General features: G+C 49.5%; 1 protein-coding gene across 1 annotated transcript; it reads left to right on the top strand.

The window, feature by feature from the left end:
* Positions 1-457: 457 nt before the first annotated feature.
* LOC123060243 (2-alkenal reductase (NADP(+)-dependent)) lies at positions 458-1,534 on the top strand (the record flags this gene model as incomplete). The annotated part of the gene is given in 1 exon segment (XM_044482848.1): positions 458-1,534. A coding segment is annotated over 1 exon segment (948 nt), but the record flags the coding sequence as incomplete, so codon positions are not given.
* Between the last annotated feature and the right edge of the window lie 18,530 nt (positions 1,535-20,064).

Raw genomic sequence — 20,064 nt, 5'->3', positions numbered from 1 at the left:
CCTCCCCTGGTCCCGGGAGTGCAGGCCCGCAATTTTTCTGGCACGCGAACGGAAAAAGGGACTGTTAAAACATCTGTTACCAATGTGCTGTGCTGTGCAGAGTGCCGCTTCAATTATTGGCACGTGGTGCCCGTGGGGAAGCGCCGGACCGACCGTAACAAGTGGACGGAGCAGCACCGGCCAGCCCAGCGCATCGCCGTGGAGCTGGACCACCGTGCACCATCGCCCTCGTCCGTCCATCATCGGCAGGCATCATATATCCACTCCAACTCCAAGCAAAATAAAATATCAAAACCAATTCAACTCCCTCAGATCCTAGTCTTGCAGTCCACCCACGGCGGCGATGGCGGAGCTCAAGAGCCGGCGGGTGATCCTCAAGGACTACGTGGAGGGCTACCCCACGGAGGCGCACATGGAGCTGCTCCCCGCCGCGCCCGTCGACGAGGCCGAGGAGGGCTCGGTGCTGGTCAAGAACCTCTACCTCTCCTGCGACCCCTACATGCGCCCCAAGATGTCCCGCCCGCTGCACCAGTCCTACACCGCCGCCTTCGTCCCGGGCGCCGCCATCACCGGTTACGGCGTGTCCCAGGTCGTCCGCTCCTCGCGCCCCGGGCTCGCCGCCGGCGACCTCGTCTGGGGCATGACCGGCTGGGAGGACTACAGCGTCATCAAGCCGCCCTTCACGGCCATACTCACCAAGATCCAGCCCGACGACGGCGTGCCGCTGTCCTACTACACCGGCATCCTCGGCATGCCGGGGCTCACGGCCTACGTGGGATTCCACCACATCTGCTCCCCCAAGGCCGGCGAGACGGTGTTCGTCTCCGCGGCCTCCGGCGCCGTCGGCCAGCTCGTCGGCCAGTTCGCCAGGCTCCTCGGCTGCCACGTCGTCGGCAGTGCGGGCTCCAAGGAGAAGGTGGACCTACTCATCAACAAGTTCGGCTTCCACGACGCCTTCAACTACAAGGAGGAGGACGCCGACCTCGCCGGCGCGCTCAAGAAGCGCTTCCCCGACGGCATCGACGTCTACTTCGAGAACGTTGGCGGCAAGATGCTCGAGGCCGTGCTGCTCAACATGAAGGTGCACGGACGCATCGCCGTCTGCGGCCTCATCTCCCAGTACAACCTCACCGCCGGCGAGAAGGACGCCGACGTCGGCGTGCGCAACCTCACCTCCCTCGTCTCCAAGCGCATCAAGATGCAGGGCTTCATCGAGCCCGACCACAAGCACCTCTACCCGGAGTACATGGCGTGGGTGCTCCCGCACATCAAGGAGGGCAGGGTCGTCTACGTCGAGGACGTCGCCGACGGGCTCGACGCCGCGCCCGCAGCGCTCATCGGCCTCTACCACGGCCGCAACGTCGGCAAGCAGGTCGTCAGGCTCACCAACCCCGACCCCAAGTGACTCACACACTGTACTGTAGTAGCAGATCAATTATCAACCACGCGTCAATCTATTCGCATCGCAATCGCATCTTGGTGGTTGGATGGCAACGAAAGAGTCAAATTAAATAAAAGATCCTTGCTTTCTCTCCGTGGGAGCCGTATCCTCTGACTTAGAGAAGCAAAATCACGGTGTTAGAGCAACTTCAACGGGGCCGATCCAAACAGACGGTGTTTTTGTCCGTTTGGGTCGGCGGCCCGCCTGTCGTCCACTCTCTTTTAGTTTTGAGTCGGCAGTGCGCCCAACGGGCCGACCCATTTTCATGACCGCGCGTGTTCAACATCGTGCCGTCGCCCTGATTTAGACGCTCCAGCGCGCGGGAAAGGTTCGTGCGCGAGGGAAAGCAGCCTAGCGCGCGCTGGTTTTGGCGTTCCAGCGCGCGGGAAAGGTTCGCGCGCGCGCTACGGCCGGTGCTCGCTATAAAGAAGGCGCTCCCTCCACACTCTGTCGGCCGCCCACTCTCGCCGCCTCTGCGCCACCATGTCGATCCGCCGCCTGCGCGCTTCGAATTTTTGCGGAGTCCGCGAGCGCCGCTCCGGCGCCTTCTCCGTCGAGATCTGGTTTTGCGAGAAACGTCTCGTCCTCGGCACCTTCGACACCACAGAGGAGGCGGCCCACGCGCACGACGCGGCGGAGTGGCGCCTCCTGAGGCCTCGTCGGGATATGAATTTTCCCAACATATCGAGCCAGCGGGCGCAGGATCTGGCGCCTCTCCCGCGGCTTTTCACCGACGAGGATCGTCGTGTCCACCGGAGGCGGCAGCGTCGCCTCGCCATCGCAGAGAAGGACGTGGAAGCCTTGGTGCTGTGGTGCGGAGGCTACCCGCAGGACATCGTCGACGAGTGCCAATTCTACAAGCAATTGAGATCGGAGAGGGACACGAGGAGGAGGGAGCGAGCCGCCTATCGGGAGGACAAGCGTTCGCAGAAGCAGGCAGCTCAATTGAAACTGAAACTACAAGAAACATCAGGTTGGGACTTTGAAAACGAGCAACTTGCTGACGCCTGCCTTCAAACGTCGGAGGAGGACATTACGGAGTCGGAGTCAGAAATCGACGAGTAGTGGTCTTTTTCTTTTATATGTGTACGCTAAAACTATCTATGTATCCATTTTAATCTGAAAAAATGGCCGGGGGCGTCGGCGACGTAGCAGGCGGACGAGTGTGTGAATCCAATATGCAACCGACCAGCGGGCCCGGTGAATAATGAGGGCGAGCACACGCGTCCGTTTTGTGTCCGCGCCGACGCAAATCAGGCTAAAAAATGGATCGGGAATGGGTCGGCAGGCGGACGCGCGTCCGTTTGGGTCGGCGCGTTGGGCCGGGTTTTTTGTCCGTGCCGACCCAAACGAACGGCCGCGGACGAAATGGTTCGCCCTATTAGAATTACTCTTACAACTCAATCGTAGTGTAAAATGAAGAAGGAAGGTTAGAGACATATAACAAATTACTTGCTATTGATATTTATTGTAGATATAAATAATCTACAACTAATTTTATTTCACCATCAAATTGTTTCTATGTAATGATTATGAATGTACACATTAAACTATAATTTAAAAATTAATTTAAATTATTTTAGACTTAATTATATGGATTGAAAGAAAGAATGTTAGGGTATTATAACTTTTCTAACTTTTCTTTTTAATGTTAGAAGATCCAGTTCCCTCTCCATGTAGTCCTTGTCGCTTTGAGCGCACGGCACATGACTGGGAAACAATTTTCTTTTAAACATACTACTTCCTTCATTCTTAAATATAAGTCTTCTTATATATTTTAATAAGGCAATAAGAGACTACATACGAAGCAAAATGGATGAATCTATATTCTAAAATATGTACTCCCTCCGTTCCAAAATTAAGTCTTTGTAGAGATTCCACTATGGACTATATACGGAGCAAAATGAGTGAATCTACGTTCTAAAATGCATCCACATACATCCGTATGTGGTCCATAGTGAAATCTCCATAAAGACTTATATTTAGGAACAGATGGGTATATATACATCCGTGTGTAATTTGTATTAAAATCTGTAAAAGGACTTATATTTAGAAACGGATATGCACTTAATTACCTATTATTTACGTAATTGAATTGAGATATAGCCTGCCAAAGTAAGCATGAAACAAGATCTCCTCCTTTTATGGGATTTGGTTTTCAATGAGAGGAAGAAAATAAACCAGTGAAAAGGGTGGTGTGAGGTGAGACAAAAAAACCGAAATAAAAGCATCTCTAGCAGACCCCGTATAATGCCGACCCGCAAAATGTGTTTATAATTTGCGGAAAAACGGCTTTACGAGCCAGCGCGGGTGGCGGCAGAGTCGGACCCCGTAAAATGGACCCGTAAAAAAGGATATTCATGGAATATGCTTTTTTACGGATCGACTTTCCGGGGTTTTCTTGGGCGCTGTCCCCGCCGGCCCGCAAATCCGAAATTTGCATTTAAATTTCCCACGTGAAAATGGATTTCTTTGCTTTTTTATTTCCCTCAACGGCATTGGATAGATAGTAATTCATCAAATCTTTGCTAGAATAGCAAGACCGAAAAAAAACAAGAACCACAATTATGCATTTTAGAAGATATCCAACTTCCATAACTGCTGCCACTAGTTGGAGCAATATCTTCTCCATGCATTTGTTGTTGATCTGCGGCTTCTTGATCTTGCATTCTTCTTTCTTCTTCTTTGGTTCCAAAGAAGTAGACATTGCTTCCCTTATACTTTCTTTTCTAATTGCACATGCAGCCGCAATTCTACTAAGGAGTGCACAAACATCTATTAAGTTTCTTTTTATCAATGAATCAATGTATTCTCCTTCCCAAAATCAAAATGAGCATCCATCTTCCTACACACATGACGATGTTCAAAATGAGCTATTGCAATTGAACTAAAGAATACAGTGGCAAAGCTGAATGCAAACAACACATACCCGTCGTTTTCACATTTGAAGAACACCCATCCGGGGTGCTTCGGCGTGCTAGAAGTTAGCCGCACCACTATCCGCGTGCAATCGTCGCACTGTACTAGTGGCATCAGCGAGCCGACGAGCCGCTGCGCAAGCGCCGAGCTCGGCGGCCGGCCGGCCTAATCCTTACCGGCAAAACCGATGGCGACGACGGCTACAGGACGAACCTGTACCGGCATGCGGCGCTGCGGCTTTGCCGGGGCTACGCGGGCTGCTCCCCGACCAATCCATGGCTTGGCGCAGCCCCCGGTGGCCGGAAACGCCAAATCCGGCTGCTACCTCGAACAACCACCGATCTGCAACCTTCCGGCCCGCCGACGCAGGAGGAAGTGGCGGAGGGCAAGCTCGGTCGTGTCGCGGCCCTCCGGCGTGATCCGGCCAGCTAGGTTGGCCAGAGTCGCCGGCGGCGGGGGTGGGGAAAAGCGCGGGGCGGCGGTGGGTGGGGAAAAGCGCGGGCTCAAATGTCCCGCCAACCAACCGCTCCCGGTATATACAGGGCACCAACGGGGCGAGGGGGGACCCGCGTTTTCGCGGGTTGGGGCGGGAATTATGCCGCGCCTCACAAAAACGTTTACGGGTCGGACGCGTTTGCTGGGTTTGCCCGGGCAGGATTTTTTGCGCTGACCAGCATTTTGACGATTATTTTACGGATCGCGGCGTTATACAAGGTCTACTAGAGATGCTCTAAACTCGTGGAGGCGACTACCAAGTCTCCTGTATGAGTAGAGATGAGCACATCTGAGAGACTAAACAATCACATCATCTTAGATTGATGAAATCGCCACATACATCTTTGTAGTTGACGGAAATGTCTTCTTTCACTGAACGCACATAAAAAAAGTCTGAAATAAATTCGAAAAAATGCGAGCACTAATGTCAAGATTAGGACTTAAACCTTGTTAGACTGGGGATATGCTACTGCCTTTCTAATGATCTAATCATAGATTGGTTTGCGGGAAGTATCCATAGGAATTATTTTTCATCATGTGGGCATCTCTGACCCGGTCTTCCGTGTTTTACCAAAAATCTTAGAAGTTAATTTTCATCATAGGAATTAATTTTCATCATGTGGGCATCTCTAGCCCGGTCTTCCATGTTTTACCAAAAATATTAGAAGTTAATTTTCATCCCAGGGGCATCTCTAGCCCGTCCGTCATATTTTTATGAAGATCTTAAAAGACAGACGTTCTCCAGAAACAAAAACGAGCGCATTGCGACCTACGCCGTCAGATACAACGTGTGGGTCTTGATGCTCACTCCGTTTGCCATGCCAAAGAATCAACCGCTCCCTCATTAAATTAATTAAACCCATTAAGAGGCGCCATAATGGTGGCCAACCAGATACGTCATGTGCCGCATGCTAGTTGGTCACAGTGAGAAAATATTTTAAAGTTATTTTCCTATTTTATTTAAAGGCTTTTTCTTAAGGCCAGAAATGGTCTTTAATAGGTTAAAATTATCTTAATGTTTTAAAAATATTTGAGAAAATTTAGGGAAGCTCATTGGTCATATATTATTCATATATATGAGTTCCAACACATGGTCATGTTTAAAATATTGGTCAAATCCCTCAAAAACCCTTTCTGGATATTTCAAGCTTTTGAAATATTTACAAAGGAAAATTTCTCTGTAAATTCCAAAAATATTCTAGAAAGTCACAGATGCATAATACGATGACCTTGCAAAGTTTCAACTCAACCAAAATAGTTTTGGTTCACAAAAGTTCCCCAAAATCTTCTCTCTCCAGATTCAAGTTTGAACAACTTTACATTGCCAACCTCCTCTTTTTTATCTCAAATCTTGTGGACATGTTCAAAACCCCAAATGATGACAGTACACCAAGTGGTGCATCAAGGGGAATAGTTTTGCATGACTAGATCTTGGAAAACCCATTTTTTATTGATTTCTAGGGTTTACAAAAGTTGCATTGAAAACTTTACCCAAATTGACTCAAACTTGGTGGAACACCTTATTTCTTCATGCCATTTGACCCTGTCAAGTCTCATGCCAAGAGGAATTCATCTACTTGCCCAAACCAATATGAAACACCTTCTGCCAATTTTCTAAAAGCATCACTTTGACCTCTTCCACTAATCTCGATGGGCTCAAAATTTTACCACAACCCCTCCTAGTTCTTTTCTACCTCGAGTAACTCTCCCCTGGCCATTTCTCAATGATTGAGGGGTAAAACACCCCCATTTACCTCCCTGGACAACAGCTCATCTCTCTTCCTCACCTCCCTCCTCACTCCAGTGGCTCTCCAGAGCATCCAAAGCTCCCCCCCCACATTCTTTACTCCCTCCTAGCACTACCAGACACCTTTGGTCGCACCCACATTGCCTAAAATATGGCCATGCCAGCCACACACGCGCTCTGGAGCGCGCTACAATGCGCTCCCTGCCCAACACCTCCGACCACCTCGGCCCTCCCCCGCGCGCCCGACGATGTGCCTCAATGTCCACGACACGACACACGGTCGGACCTCTCCTCCCTCTCTCTCCCCTGGCTGCCCCGCGCGTGAACCGAGCGCTGCCCAGCTCCGCCACTCTCTGCTCGAGCACGGGCCCCGCCCCGAGCTCGCCTCGCCCCTATTCTCTCTTCCCAGCACCATACACCACCCCCACGAGCACCACGCGGCCTCCCCTGCTCCCTCCCATGGCCACCAGAGCCATCGTCGCAGCCGCCCGTGCGCCCCGTCCACGGTGAGCCATGGGCCGGCTATATAAAGCCTCCCCGAGCCCCTTTCTCTACACCACTCGCCCCCTCCAACTCCAAATCGACCCCCTGCACCTCCCACTCCTCTCCAGAGAAGTCTGAGCTCGAGATCGAGATCAAGCTCCGCCGCTTCGTCTCGCTGGCGTTCGCACGGTAAGAGCCTCCTCTGTCGCTCCTCTCACTCGATCTTGAACCGCAGCAAACCCCTGAACCTTTCCCCCATCTCCCTGCCGTGTTTTGCAGTTCGAGTCGACACCGGCAACCTCCTCCCGAAGCTTCTCCACCGCGGGGCCTCGTCGCCAGCGAACCACCGCTCCCCTCCGACCAACTCTGGCACCACCCGAACGGCGACTCCCTCCTGAGTTCAACGGTGCCAACCGCTCGCTTCGCCGTGGCCCACATCGCTGCCGATGAGCACGCCGGCTGCTACCTCTTGAGCATGCGTTGGTTTTCCCTTGAAGAGGAAAGGGTGATGCAGCACAGTAGCGTAAGTATTTCCCTTAGTATTTTGAGAACCAAGGTATCAATCCAGTAGGAGGTAACACACAAGTCGCCTAGTACCTGCACAAACAAACTAGAACCTCGCAACCAACACGATAAAGGGGTTGTCAATCCCTTCACGGTCACTTACGAAAGTGAGATCTGATAGAGATAATAAGATAAATATTTTTGGTGTTTTTATGATATAGATTAAAAAATAAATATTGCCAAATAAATGGTAATAGAAATAGGAAGTTTGATATGAAAATAATATGATGGAAGATAGACCCCGGGGCCATAGGTTTCACTAGTGGCTTCTCTCAAGATAGCAAATTCTACGGTGGGTGAACAAATTATTGTCGAGCAATTGATAGAAAAGAGAATAATTATGAGAATATCTAGGCATGATCATGTATATATGCATCACGTCCGCGGTAAGTAGACCGAAACGATTCTGCATCTACTACTATTACTCCACACATCGACCGCTATCCAGCATGCATCTAGAGTATTAAGTTCATAATAACAGAGTAACACATTAGGCAAGATGACATGATATAGAGGGATAAACTCAAGCAATATGATATAAACCCCATCTTTTTATCCTCGATGGCAACAATACAATACGTGCCTTGCTGCCCCTGCTGTCACTGGGAAATGATACCGCAAGATTGTGTTGGGGAATGTAGTAATTTCAAAAAAATTCCTACGCACACTCAGGATCATGGTGATGCATAGCAACGAGAGGGGAGAGTGTGTCCACGTACCCTCGTAGAACGAAAGCGGAAGCGCTAGCACAATGCGGTTGTTATAGTCGTACGTCTTCACGACCCGACCGATCCAAGTACCGAACGTACGACACCTCCGAGTTCAGCACACGTTTAGCTCGATGACGTCCCACGAACTCCGATCCAACAGAGCTTCACGGGAGAGTTCCGTCAGCACGACGGCATGATGACGGTGATGATGTTGCTACGGATGCAGGGCTCCGCCTAAGCACCACTACGATATAACCGAGGTGGAATATGGTGGAGGGGGGCACCACACGGCTGGAATAGATCAACAGATCAACTTGTGTGTTCTAGGGTGGCCCCCTGCCCCCGTATATAAAGGAGCAAGGGGGAAGGCGATCGGCCAGGAGGAGGGCGCGCCAGGGGGGAGTCCTACTCCCACCGGGAGTAGGACTCCTCCTTTTCCTTGTTGGAGTAGGATAGGGAAGGAAGGGGGAGAGGAGGAGAAGGAAAAAGGGGGGCGCCGCCCCCTCCTTGTCCAATTCGGACTAGAGGGGGAGGGGGCGCGCGGCTGCCCTCGCCGCCCCTCATCTTCTCCCACTAAGGCCCATGAGGCCCAATTAACTCCCCGGGGGGTTTCGGTAACCCCCCGGTACTCCGGTTTTTATCCGAAACCACTCGGAACACTTCCGGTGTCCGAATATAGTCGTCCAATATATCGATCTTTACGTCTCGACCATTTCGACTCCTCGTCATGTCCGTGATCATATCCGGGACACCGAACTACCTTCGGTACATCAAAACACAAAAAATCATAATACGATCGTCACCAAACTTTAAGCGTGCGGACCCTACGGGTTCGAGAACTATGTAGACATGACCGAGACATGTCTCCGATCAATAACCAATAGTGGAACCTGGATGCTCATATTGGTTCCTACATATTCTACGAAGATCTTTATTGGTCAAATCGTATAACAACATACGTTGTTCCCTTTGTCATCAGTATGTTACTTTCCCGAGATTCGATCGTCGGTATCTCAATACCTAGTTCAATCTCGTTACCGGCAAGTCTCTTTACTCGTTCTGTAATGCATCATCCCGCAACTAACTCATTAGTCACATTGCTTGCAAGGCTTATAGTGATGTGCATTACCGAGAGGGCCTAGAGATACCTCTCCGACAATCGGAGTGACAAATCCTAATCTCGAAATACGCCAACTCAACAAGTACCTTCCTAGACACCTGTAGAGCACCTTTATAATCACCCAGTTATGTTGTGACGTTTGGTAGCACACAAAGTGTTCCTCCGGTAAACGGGAGTTGCATAATCTCATAGTCATAGGAACATGTATAAGTCATGAAGAAAGCAATAGCAACATACTAAACGATCAAGTGCTAAGTTAACGGAATGGGTCAAGTCAATCACATCATTCTCCTAATGATGTGATCCCGTTAATCAAATGACAACTCATGTCTATGGCTAGGAAACATAACCATCTTTGATCAACGAGCTAGTCAAGTAGAGGCATACTAGTGACACTTTGTTTGTCTATGTATTCACACATGTATTATGTTTACGGTTCATACAATTCTAGCATGAATAATAAACATTTATCATGATATAAGGAAATAAATAATAACTTTATTATTGCCTCTAGGGCATATTTCCTTCAGTCTCCCACTTGCACTAGAGTCAATAATCTAGATTACACAGTAATGATTCTAACACCCATGGAGCCTTGGTGCTGATCATGTTTTGCTCGTGGAAGAGGCTTAGTTAATGGGTCTGCAACATTCAGATCCGTATGTATCTTGCAAATCTCTATGTCTCCCACCTGGACTTGATCCCGGATGGAGTTGAAGCATCTCTTGATGTGCTTGGTTCTCTTGTGAAATCTGGATTCCTTTGCCAAGGCAATTGCACCAATATTGTCACAAAAGATTTTCATTGGACCCGATGCACTAGGTATGACACCTAGATCGGGTATGAACTCCTTCATCCAGACTCCTTCATTTGCTGCTTCCGAAGCAGCAATGTACTCCGCTTCACATGTAGATCCCGCCACAACGCTATGTTTAGAACTGCTCCAACTGACAGCTCCACCGTTTAATATAAACACGTATCCAGTTTGTGATTTAGAATCGTCTGGATCAGTGCCAAAGCTCGCATCAATGTAACCATTTACGATGAGCTCTTTGTCACCTCCATAAAAGAGAAACATATCCTTAGTCCTTTCAGGTACTTCAGGATGTTCTTGACCGCTGTCCAGTGATCCAATCCTGGATTACTTTGGTACCTCCCTGCCAAACTAATAGCAAGGCACACATCAAGTCTGGTACGTAGCATTGCATAACTGATAGAGCCTATGGCTGAAGCATAGGGAACATCTTTCATTTTCTCTCTATCTTCTGCAGTGGTCGGGCATTGAGTCTTACTCAACTTCACACCTTGTAATACAAGCAAGAACCCTTTCTTTGCCTGATCCATTTTGATCTTCTTCAAAACTTTGTCAAGGTATGTGCTTTGTGAAAGTCCAATTAAGCATCTTGATCTATCTCTATAGATCTTGATGCCCAACATGTAAGTAGCTTCACCGAGGTCCTTCATTGAAAAACTCTTATTCAAGTATCCTTTTATGCTATCCAGAAATTCTATATCATTTCCAATCAACAATATGGCATCCACATATAATATTAGAAATGCTACAAAGCTCCCATTCACTTTCTTGTAAATACAGGCTTCTCCAAAAGTCTATATAAAACCATATGCTTTGATCACACTATCAAAGCGTTTATTCCAACTCTGAGAAGCTTGCACCAGTCCATAAATGGATCGCTGGAGCTTGCACACTTTGTTAGTACCTTTTGGATCGATAAAACCTTCAGCTTGCATCATATACAACTCTTCTTCCAGAAATCCATTCAGGAATGCAGTCTTTACATCCATTTGCCAAATTTCATAATCATAAAATGCGGCAATAGCTAACATGATTCGGACGGACTTAAGCATCGCTACGGGTGAGAAGGTCTCATCGTTGTCGGATCTAGGGTTCCGGCAGACCCTTGAGGTTTGAACACTCGGGTGCACGCGAAGGTTTTCTCCCTATCGATCCACGCCCTAGCTCTCTAAGATCTCGCAGGCGAACACGACGAAATCTCAACATAGGAAGACACGAGATTTATACTGGTTCAGGCCACCGTTATGGTGTAATACCCTACTCCAGTGTGATGGTGGTGGATTGCCTCTTGGGCTAATGATGAACAGTACAAGAGGAAGAACAGCCTCCTGAGGTCGAGGTGTTCTTGTGTTTGGTGAGCTTGTGTATGAGAATCGGAATCAGCTGCCGACTTGTGATGGTGTCGATCTCCTGCTCCCCATGGTGGTGGCTAGTTCTACTTATATAGGCCCTGATCCTCTCCCCAAATATTGAGCAGGAAGGGAGCCAACAATGGCCAATTCGAAAGGGGACAACTAGTACAAATTATCCTGACAAAAGGTGGTCTTCGCCTGCAAAAGGCTCTAGTGATGACGCCGTCTTGGGCTCCATGGTGACCTCCGTCTTGCCGTCCTTCTGGTCCTGGTCTCGTTGCACCAATATGGAAACCTTTACTTGATGCCTTGGTACTCCGCGCCTGCGCTTGCCCCCTTAGCACCAAAGAGAAAACAAGGACGCTGCGCATGCTGGCGCCCGCCTGGCCTCGATCGTCATGGCTCACGTCACGAGGGGCCTCGTGAGGCTTGCCTTGCCTTGATCTCTCTGTCCCTCGTGAGCCTGCCTGGCGAGGCCGCTCGCGAGGAGGTCTTGCATCGTCCGCCCCGCGAGGCTTGGCCCCTCGCGAGGGTCTTGAATGTCTTGTCGATGAAGATGGGTCGTATGAACTTGCCAGCCCAGCCATGCCGTGGGCCGCAGGCAGGTAAGTCTAGGGACACCCATTCCCAGAACTCCGACAGTAGCCCCCGGGCCCAAGGCGCGCTCGGGCTTGGCTTCGAGGCGAAGCCAAAGGGTCAAGCGCGGAGCACCGCGGGCCCCAAAATCCTGCGGCCTCGGTTGCCGCGTGGCGGTCGATTAGACGTGGGCGTCTCCACTTCCCCATGCTGCCTTTGAAGCCGCCTGGCTATGCGGCCCTCGCAACCTACATAGTTATTCTCCCATTGCGCACGCCTTGCTCCCTCGGTCATTCTACTTCCTCGAGACTCTGCTCCTCCTCTCCAATCTGACATGCACTCCGCCTGCCTCACTGCTATGGCACCGAAACAGGCAGACAAGGGGAAGAAGCCTCTGTCCCCGCCTGGTTCGCATCCAGCCGCCGAGCCTGTAGTTGGCCGACCCTTGGTGCTCAACGAAGAGGCCATGGACAAGGTGCGCCCCATGCTCGCCACAAGTTTCAACGAGTGGGGGGAGACGGTGGCTAGGCCTGTGTCTCGCGCTCGTATTGCTCGGGCGGTCACCAAGGTCCCAATCTTCATTGATGTCCTCTGGGTGGGCCTGATCCCCCCTTCTCTACCTTCTTCAATGCGGTGCTCGAGCATTACCAGATCCATGTGTTGCATCTCGACCCCCAATCCATGACCCTCCTCGCTGTCTTCGCCTTCGTGTGCGAAGCCATGGTGGGCATTGCTCCCTCCGTGACCCTTCTCCGCCACTTCTTCTCACTGCACCTGACTGATCCCCGGCAAAGCTCGGTGTGCGTGAGCTTCCAGGCCGTGGCCGCCACGGCTGGCGCGGGGATCGACTTCGAGCTTCCTCCATCCACGCGCAAGTTTTGGACACGGTGGGTATTTGTCGACACCGGTGTGCTCAGCCCTCTGCTCTAGGCCCCGTCAGCGCCCGTCGTTCCCCACTCTGGCTGGGGCCACGAGAGGCTAGCAAGCCCCCGTCTTCCCCCTGTCTGGTTCAGGCTAAGGATGTTGTAGGACCGCGGCGTGGCCGCGCCGATGATGGTGAAGGAGTTCATCAAGCGCCGGGTTGCTCCGCTTCAACGCCATTCTCGCCTGATGCGGACCTTGCTCAATAGTCAGGACCATATGAGGCTTTAGGAATCCGGGCTCCCCCTTGGGGTGAGACAAACAGTGCTCAAGGTCCTGACAGGTGTCCCTTTGCCGGACGATTTGCCTGGGAAGAACTATCTGCTGTATCGATGCAAGAACAAAGCCGAATTCGCTGCTTGCATGCCTTCCTTCGATGAGTGGGGGCTGCGTCCGGCCGGCCTGGTGGGATCCCGTGAGAACCCTGCCAGCGTGGTTCCTCTCTTGGTTGTTGTTGCCGAGCTCATCCTGAATGTGGGCGCGGGGGGACGAGCGCCACCAGAGGCTGGCGGCTCGAGCGTCGATGTGCAGACACTGTTTGGGGCTCCTGAGGCGTCGTCCTCAGGATCCCGTGATCCTGGGTTGCCAGTAGCTGAGGCGATGCAGCATGCGGCGCCCGAGGTCAAAACTTCGGAGGCCTCAGGAGGTCGTGGTGAGACGGCGCCCGGCTATTCTGCGCAGCCAGGCCCCCCTGAAGCCGTCCTCTTGAGCACTTCCCTGACTACTCCCCGCACTGTCCGCCATGTTCAGCGCTTCGGAAGGCTTTGCGTGGACTTCGAGGAGCTCCGCAAGAGGAAACGGTCTCCGAGCGGCAGCTATACCTTCGGGCCGTTGAAGCGACGAAAGTACATTGCCATTGACGATTAATTATCTTATCTTGGTGATCTTCCGTGTGCCGCCTTCCTTCCCTGACGAGGAAGCACAACCAGCTAGTCATAATTTAGCATCTATCGCATTTGATGTTGTTAAATCGTATGTGCGTATCTTCCCATCTTGGAAATATTATACTGAAGATGAAGGAAAATGACAGTTGCAGGTGTTTGTCCAGGAGTTATGTGTAAGTAATGTTATTCATGGCAATTACTTTGCTTCGTCCCATACATCCTACCTTCATGATGGTTATAATACAACAAACTTCCCATTTTTTCTCTATAGAGAAGGACCAATTTGGAAACTCAGGATGAGGCCTATGCTAATACCTCTGCTATCCTCAAGAATGCTTGGTGGCATTATCGGAATTACCTGAAGAAAACGTACTTCACCTGCAAAGAAACTCATCAAATTCCCTTACGTTCTCCTGAGACACATTTATTGGACGATGACTGGGAACGCCTTGTTCTGTACTGGTCCCGAACCAAGAATGTGGTAAGGTCTATGAGCTCATTTTCTATTTTTAAGTATTATATTCTTGCGTCTTACTGTACTATGTTCATGTAGAACAAGTGCCTAAACCTGAAGAACAATTGTTCTAATTTATGATTCCATTGCTATCATAGTTCAAAAAAGCGCTAGGCGTTAATTGTGCATTTTGCCACCGCCTTGCGCTTTACTGACCAAAGCGCATGCTTATGCGCAGTTATACACAGATTATGCGTAGTTATGCGCAATGCGTTTTGCCAACGTCTAGAGCCTAGGCGCGCTTAAGCGCTCGCTTAGGCGCGCCTTTTTTAACTATGATTGCTTTGCTCTTGTATCACTGTATTTACTCATACAAACTTATTTTTAAATTGAAGGATCCAATCGAAACTCTAATGGCACAACAGGAATGTTCACGCATGTTTCTTTAACAGGTTTGCTCTTATCAATAGCTCTGTTGATTTCAATTTCAATTGTGTATACAGTTAACTTTCATATCATACACATTACTAGCATCACAACAGAGCCAATAGTGTTGTTGTACATGTAGACCCATGGTACCCATCTGAAATCTTGTTGTGCCGTGTAGTTTCCCACGCTTTGTATTCTTTCACTTCTGCTTTGTCTTGAACTGATATGATTTGAACTGTGTATTTATTTTGATTTGGCAAGACAATGCAGTGACCATAGTACATAGATATATGTTTGTTTGATGCTTTTATTATGTACTAGTACTTGGCAATAGAAGACTTGGTAGTTTAATCCTGTCCACCTTACTAATGAACTGGTTCACCGAAGTGAGTTTCATATACTACTACATACTAAACTTGTTATGTGTCTGCTTGTTTCTTCTTTTAGAATGCTGACAGAATATTGGGGAAGAGTGCCTTATTAAGCAATGGTAAAGGAAGTAATGCAGATAAGGTTCATGATAGTGACACATCCTTGTTGGTCTCCAACAAAGCTGATAAAACAGCTAAGGAAGACTATCTTGAAGACAGCGAGACAACCCCAAAGTCATGTCTTGGTTTAGTGTTCGAGTTACTAGCCACTACCGCTTGCACAAGCTATTCAAACTCACTATCTGAATTAGTTCAGTTTCTTGAGTCTCAACTACAAGCTAAAAGACATCGATCAGCTGTGCTGCGACAAGAAGCGGAAGGACTGCGGAAGTCCCTGGAGCATTCGGATGCATACTTTTTGGTGCAACAGCAAGCGTTGGAAGATTTTAGCGCCAAACAGGACAAAGCTAATCAGCTTGCTAAGCTTATTGCCAGCATGGTGGATACCCAGGATAACGTTTCTTGAGCTCTTCTGAAGTTGTTTCAGTTATGCTCTTGTTTTGCTGTCGCGTTTATTTGTACTGGTGGCCAATTTTGACGGCTAGTGTATGCAATGTGCTGCTTTGTTCCCTATATTTGCACTGGTGGCGAACTTTGATGACCAATGGATGTAATATGTGTAATAGCGGTAGTAGGATAGCGTTAATTGCTTGCTTATTTATTTCCTTATTATCTTGTTTAGTTGTTTGCTTGTAGTCACTGCAGTTTTTTTTGTTTTTTCTAGTGGCCACAATAGCCTATTTTTGGTAACTAGGCCAAAATAATCATGGCAACACACGGACTGTTGTAACCATGGGCCTCCCATAGGCCGTATGATCCATGGGCCTTCGTCCGGCCATAGGATCCATCGGCCTTCTATACGGGCCTTAGGGTCCATGGGCCTTCTACGGGCCGTACGATCCATGGGCCTTCTACGGGCCGTACTATCCATGGGCCTCATACGGGCCGTAGGATCCATGGGCCTTCTACGGGCGTATCATCATTTCGCCAATAATGGGCCGTACTATTCGTGGACCATAACGGGCCGTTAATAGGCTGTATTTGATAACTCTATGAAAACAACCCAACGGGTTTTTTTGACTTGAAAACGGCCCAATATATTAATGGTCCGCAAACGGGCCGACTGTAACGACAGGCTGAATTTGGCCCACAAGCAGAAAATGACAGTAACGGGCCGTATGTAACCGAATGCTGCAAATGAGCCCAAGAATCAATGGGCCCTGAGAAGGCCGAAAGATAACTTGGGCTGGAAACGGCCCAATGGAATAACGGGCCGTTAATGGGTATAAAGTGATACACTGTACATTACGGGCCAGTTTCACCACGGGCCGTTAATGGGCCAAGAGTTACAAAGGTCCTCATATGGGCCGAAAGAAGTCATGGGCCACACATGGGCTGGAAGTTAAAACGGGCTGAATCATATTGGACGGCCCAGATGACGCTACTGGGCCTAATTCGGATAGGGCGTAATGGGCCCTGGGTTAGCGGGCTGTAAATGGGCTATATGCGAACAGGCCGTTAACAGTCGCCGTATCATAGGCGCCTTCGGTCCAATGAGCAGATGACATCTGTCCCAGCGGTGAGCCGACACGTGTTTCCTCCAGCCAATGATGATTTTACACATGCAAAATCCCCATTGGTCGGGGCTGTTAACGGGTTATCGGATCCAAAACCCGACCCGATAGCTTAACGACGTTCCGTTACGGTGGATGCCACGTGTTGGTCACCCTTGACGAAAGCACTTCTGTGACGCGCGATTTATCGTCATGGAAGTGGACACTTCCGTGATGATAATTTTGGTAATGTCATGGAACACTTCTACGACAGCACAGGTATGACTATCTTGATTCTGTCATAAAATCGTCATGGATGTACATGCATGATAAAAAACGTGACATACTGTGACAAACACGTATCATCACGGAAGTGTATTTTTTCTGTACTGATAGCTTAGGACCCCCTTCGTGCCGACATGAGGGAGGGGGGCTGCTAGCTACTTCGCACTTTGCTAGGGTGAACCTCGATTGGGGGGGCATGCATTCATAGCTTAGGATTCCCTTCGTGCCGACACGAGGGAGGGGGCTGCTAGCTACTTCGCACTTTGCTAGGGTGAACCTCGGTTGGGGGGCATGCATTCATAGCTTAGGATTCCCTGTGTGCCGACACAAGGGAGGGGGGCTGCTAGCTACTTCACACTTTGCTAGGTGAATGAACCTTGGTTGGGGGGCATGCATTCATAGCTTAGGATTCCCTTCGTGCTGACACGAGGGAGGAGGGGGTTGCAAGCTACTTCGCACTTTGCTAGGTGAACCTTGGTTGGAGGGAGGGGCATGCATTCATAGCTTAGGATTCCCAATTCGTGCCGACATGAGGGGGTGGGGGCAAGCAATACCATGCGCTTTGCGAGAGAGGTGCCACATCGAAGTTGCATTTGGTATTTGAAAATCAAACCACCCTTTTGATACATAAATTTGGTCCACATGCAAGTGTGTCCATGTTCTGACCCTCTCCCGCGTCATTTTTCGCCAAATTTATGAACATTAGACAAGTCGGATGACGCAACAAACACGGTTCACTCATACTAACTGTGTGTCACGCCGGTGCCCCTGTCACGCACACATACGCATAGTACACTGGGCTCCACGAGGCTCCCCCTCTCAAAAATATCTGCCCGCCTCAAGGGTTTTTCTGTTTCATAACACATGGTAGTTATCTCCAGACCGTGTGCGATGTTTCTTATTCCCAATCCCGCTTGCATCCCTAGAAAATATTTGCCTGCCTCGAGGGTTTTTCAATTTCATAACACACGGTTGTTATCTCCAGACCGTGTGCGATGCACAATCATCAAAATTTTCAATAGCCCGGCATTTCACTCCCGCATGTGACTCCCGTGTAGTAAAATTTTCAGTACCCGCGTTATTTCCTCAAACACTCCCCTCCACACACACACACACACACCAAAACCGCCTCGGGCGTGCGCACACACACACCCCTCCCTCGTTCGAAACCCTAGCAAGCTCCCCGTCGCCGCTGCCACCGCCACCGCCGCAAGGCCTCCATTGTCAACATCTGCCAGTTTGCCCGTGCAGCTTACCCACCGATCTCCATACCCCGGCTGCCCTGAGTTTCTTAGATTATGTCTGCCAAATGCCCCTTTCCCACAGATCCCGATCCCCATTCCCACCCCCCACTCCAGAGCGTCGCAACCTAAGCCCGGCTACGCTTCTCGTGGAGCTTGAGGAGCGACTGGCCCAAAGAGGTCTCTTCACCCGACATTGCCGAGGAAGGTGATGACCATTACTGGCGGCAGGCACTCAAGCAGCGGGCTAGAGTATGCAGGCATGTCTCGGCCGCCGGCTACGACATCGAGGTCATCGACAACGACGGCCTGAGGCGGGCTATATCACAGGTTAAGTGGCCCACCCCCAACCCCTTGGGTTCAATCGCTGTCGATCTCATCCATGGCCCCGTCGCAGATCTCCTCTGGCTCGCTATCAACAATTTGCCATTCTACATCACCATCGAGCCCCTTTTGTCATTTCTGAAGGACACGTTCTGCGACACTGGCTTGGGATCCACAGCTTCCAAGTCAGACCTCATCGACGACGACCACGAGGAGGGCACCCTTTCCGACTCTTCCAAGGGGAAAGAGCCCATCTGCTCTTCCAAGGGGAAAGCGCCCGTCTGTGACATCAGGGAGGGCACCCTATAGCGGTGCTCTTCCAAGGGGAAGAAGCCCATCTGTGACAACATGGAGCGCATCCAGGGTCCGCGCTCTTCCCACGAGAACGAGCCCATCTGTGACAAGTGAGGAAACCCATGATTTATTTTGCTGTGCCTCTTCACAGGGGGAAACCCATGATTTGTTTTGTCGAGTCCCTTTCGTAGTGTAGTGAGAATATGTCCAGTTTTAATTGCTATATCTGGTTGTTTGCAGTATTCCTTGTTTATTTCAGTTGTTCACAATGTGATGCTCTATATGTGCAATTATTTACTGTGCAGTACATTTCATCAATCCAGTTTTAAACATACCGATAGGAATGCATATATTTGTTGTTGTTAAGCCTGTTATAGCTAGCATATGCCTCTTTTAAAGTTTTTTGATTGTTCGGTTGTTTGTGGTTAGCATATGTCCAGTTTCAAATGCTATCTTTGGCTGTTCATAGTATGCCTTGTTTATTCCAGTTATTCATAATGTGATGTTCTATATGTGCAAGTATGAACTGTTGTGCTTAGCATGCCTCTCGATGTACCTACACAGGACAATTTTGGGAACAACTGATGTTTTCCATCAAGGTTAGTTTCATCCCATGGCTTATATCTGCTCACTGTTCAGGATATCGGTAGCTGGTACCATATAGGTCGGCGGCTGATAAGGGACTAATCGGTGAATCAGACTTTTAATTGAATATATCTGCAACTCATTTATCGTTAGGTTAACTAGGGCCATATGTAATATATCTGAGGCTACATAGCAACATGCACTGTACTTAATGTCGAAATATGCAATCCTAGGCTACATAGCAACAAGAGTGTTACATTAATGTTCTAATGATTTCTAGATATACATAGAAGAGCAGTAGCAGTAGCAGCACCAACAACAACAACACCAACAACAACAACACCACCACCACCACCACCAACAGCAACAACAGCACAACAGCAGCAGCAGCAACAACAACAACAACAACAGCAACAACAACAGCAGCAGCAGCAGCAGCAAC

Source organism: Triticum aestivum, chromosome 3A (genome assembly GCF_018294505.1).
Source record: "Triticum aestivum cultivar Chinese Spring chromosome 3A, IWGSC CS RefSeq v2.1, whole genome shotgun sequence".
In the NCBI taxonomy this organism is placed as follows: domain Eukaryota; kingdom Viridiplantae; phylum Streptophyta; class Magnoliopsida; order Poales; family Poaceae; genus Triticum; species Triticum aestivum.
The sequence above is the reverse complement of the archived record's forward strand: the minus strand, read 5'-3'. Positions and strand labels throughout refer to the sequence as shown.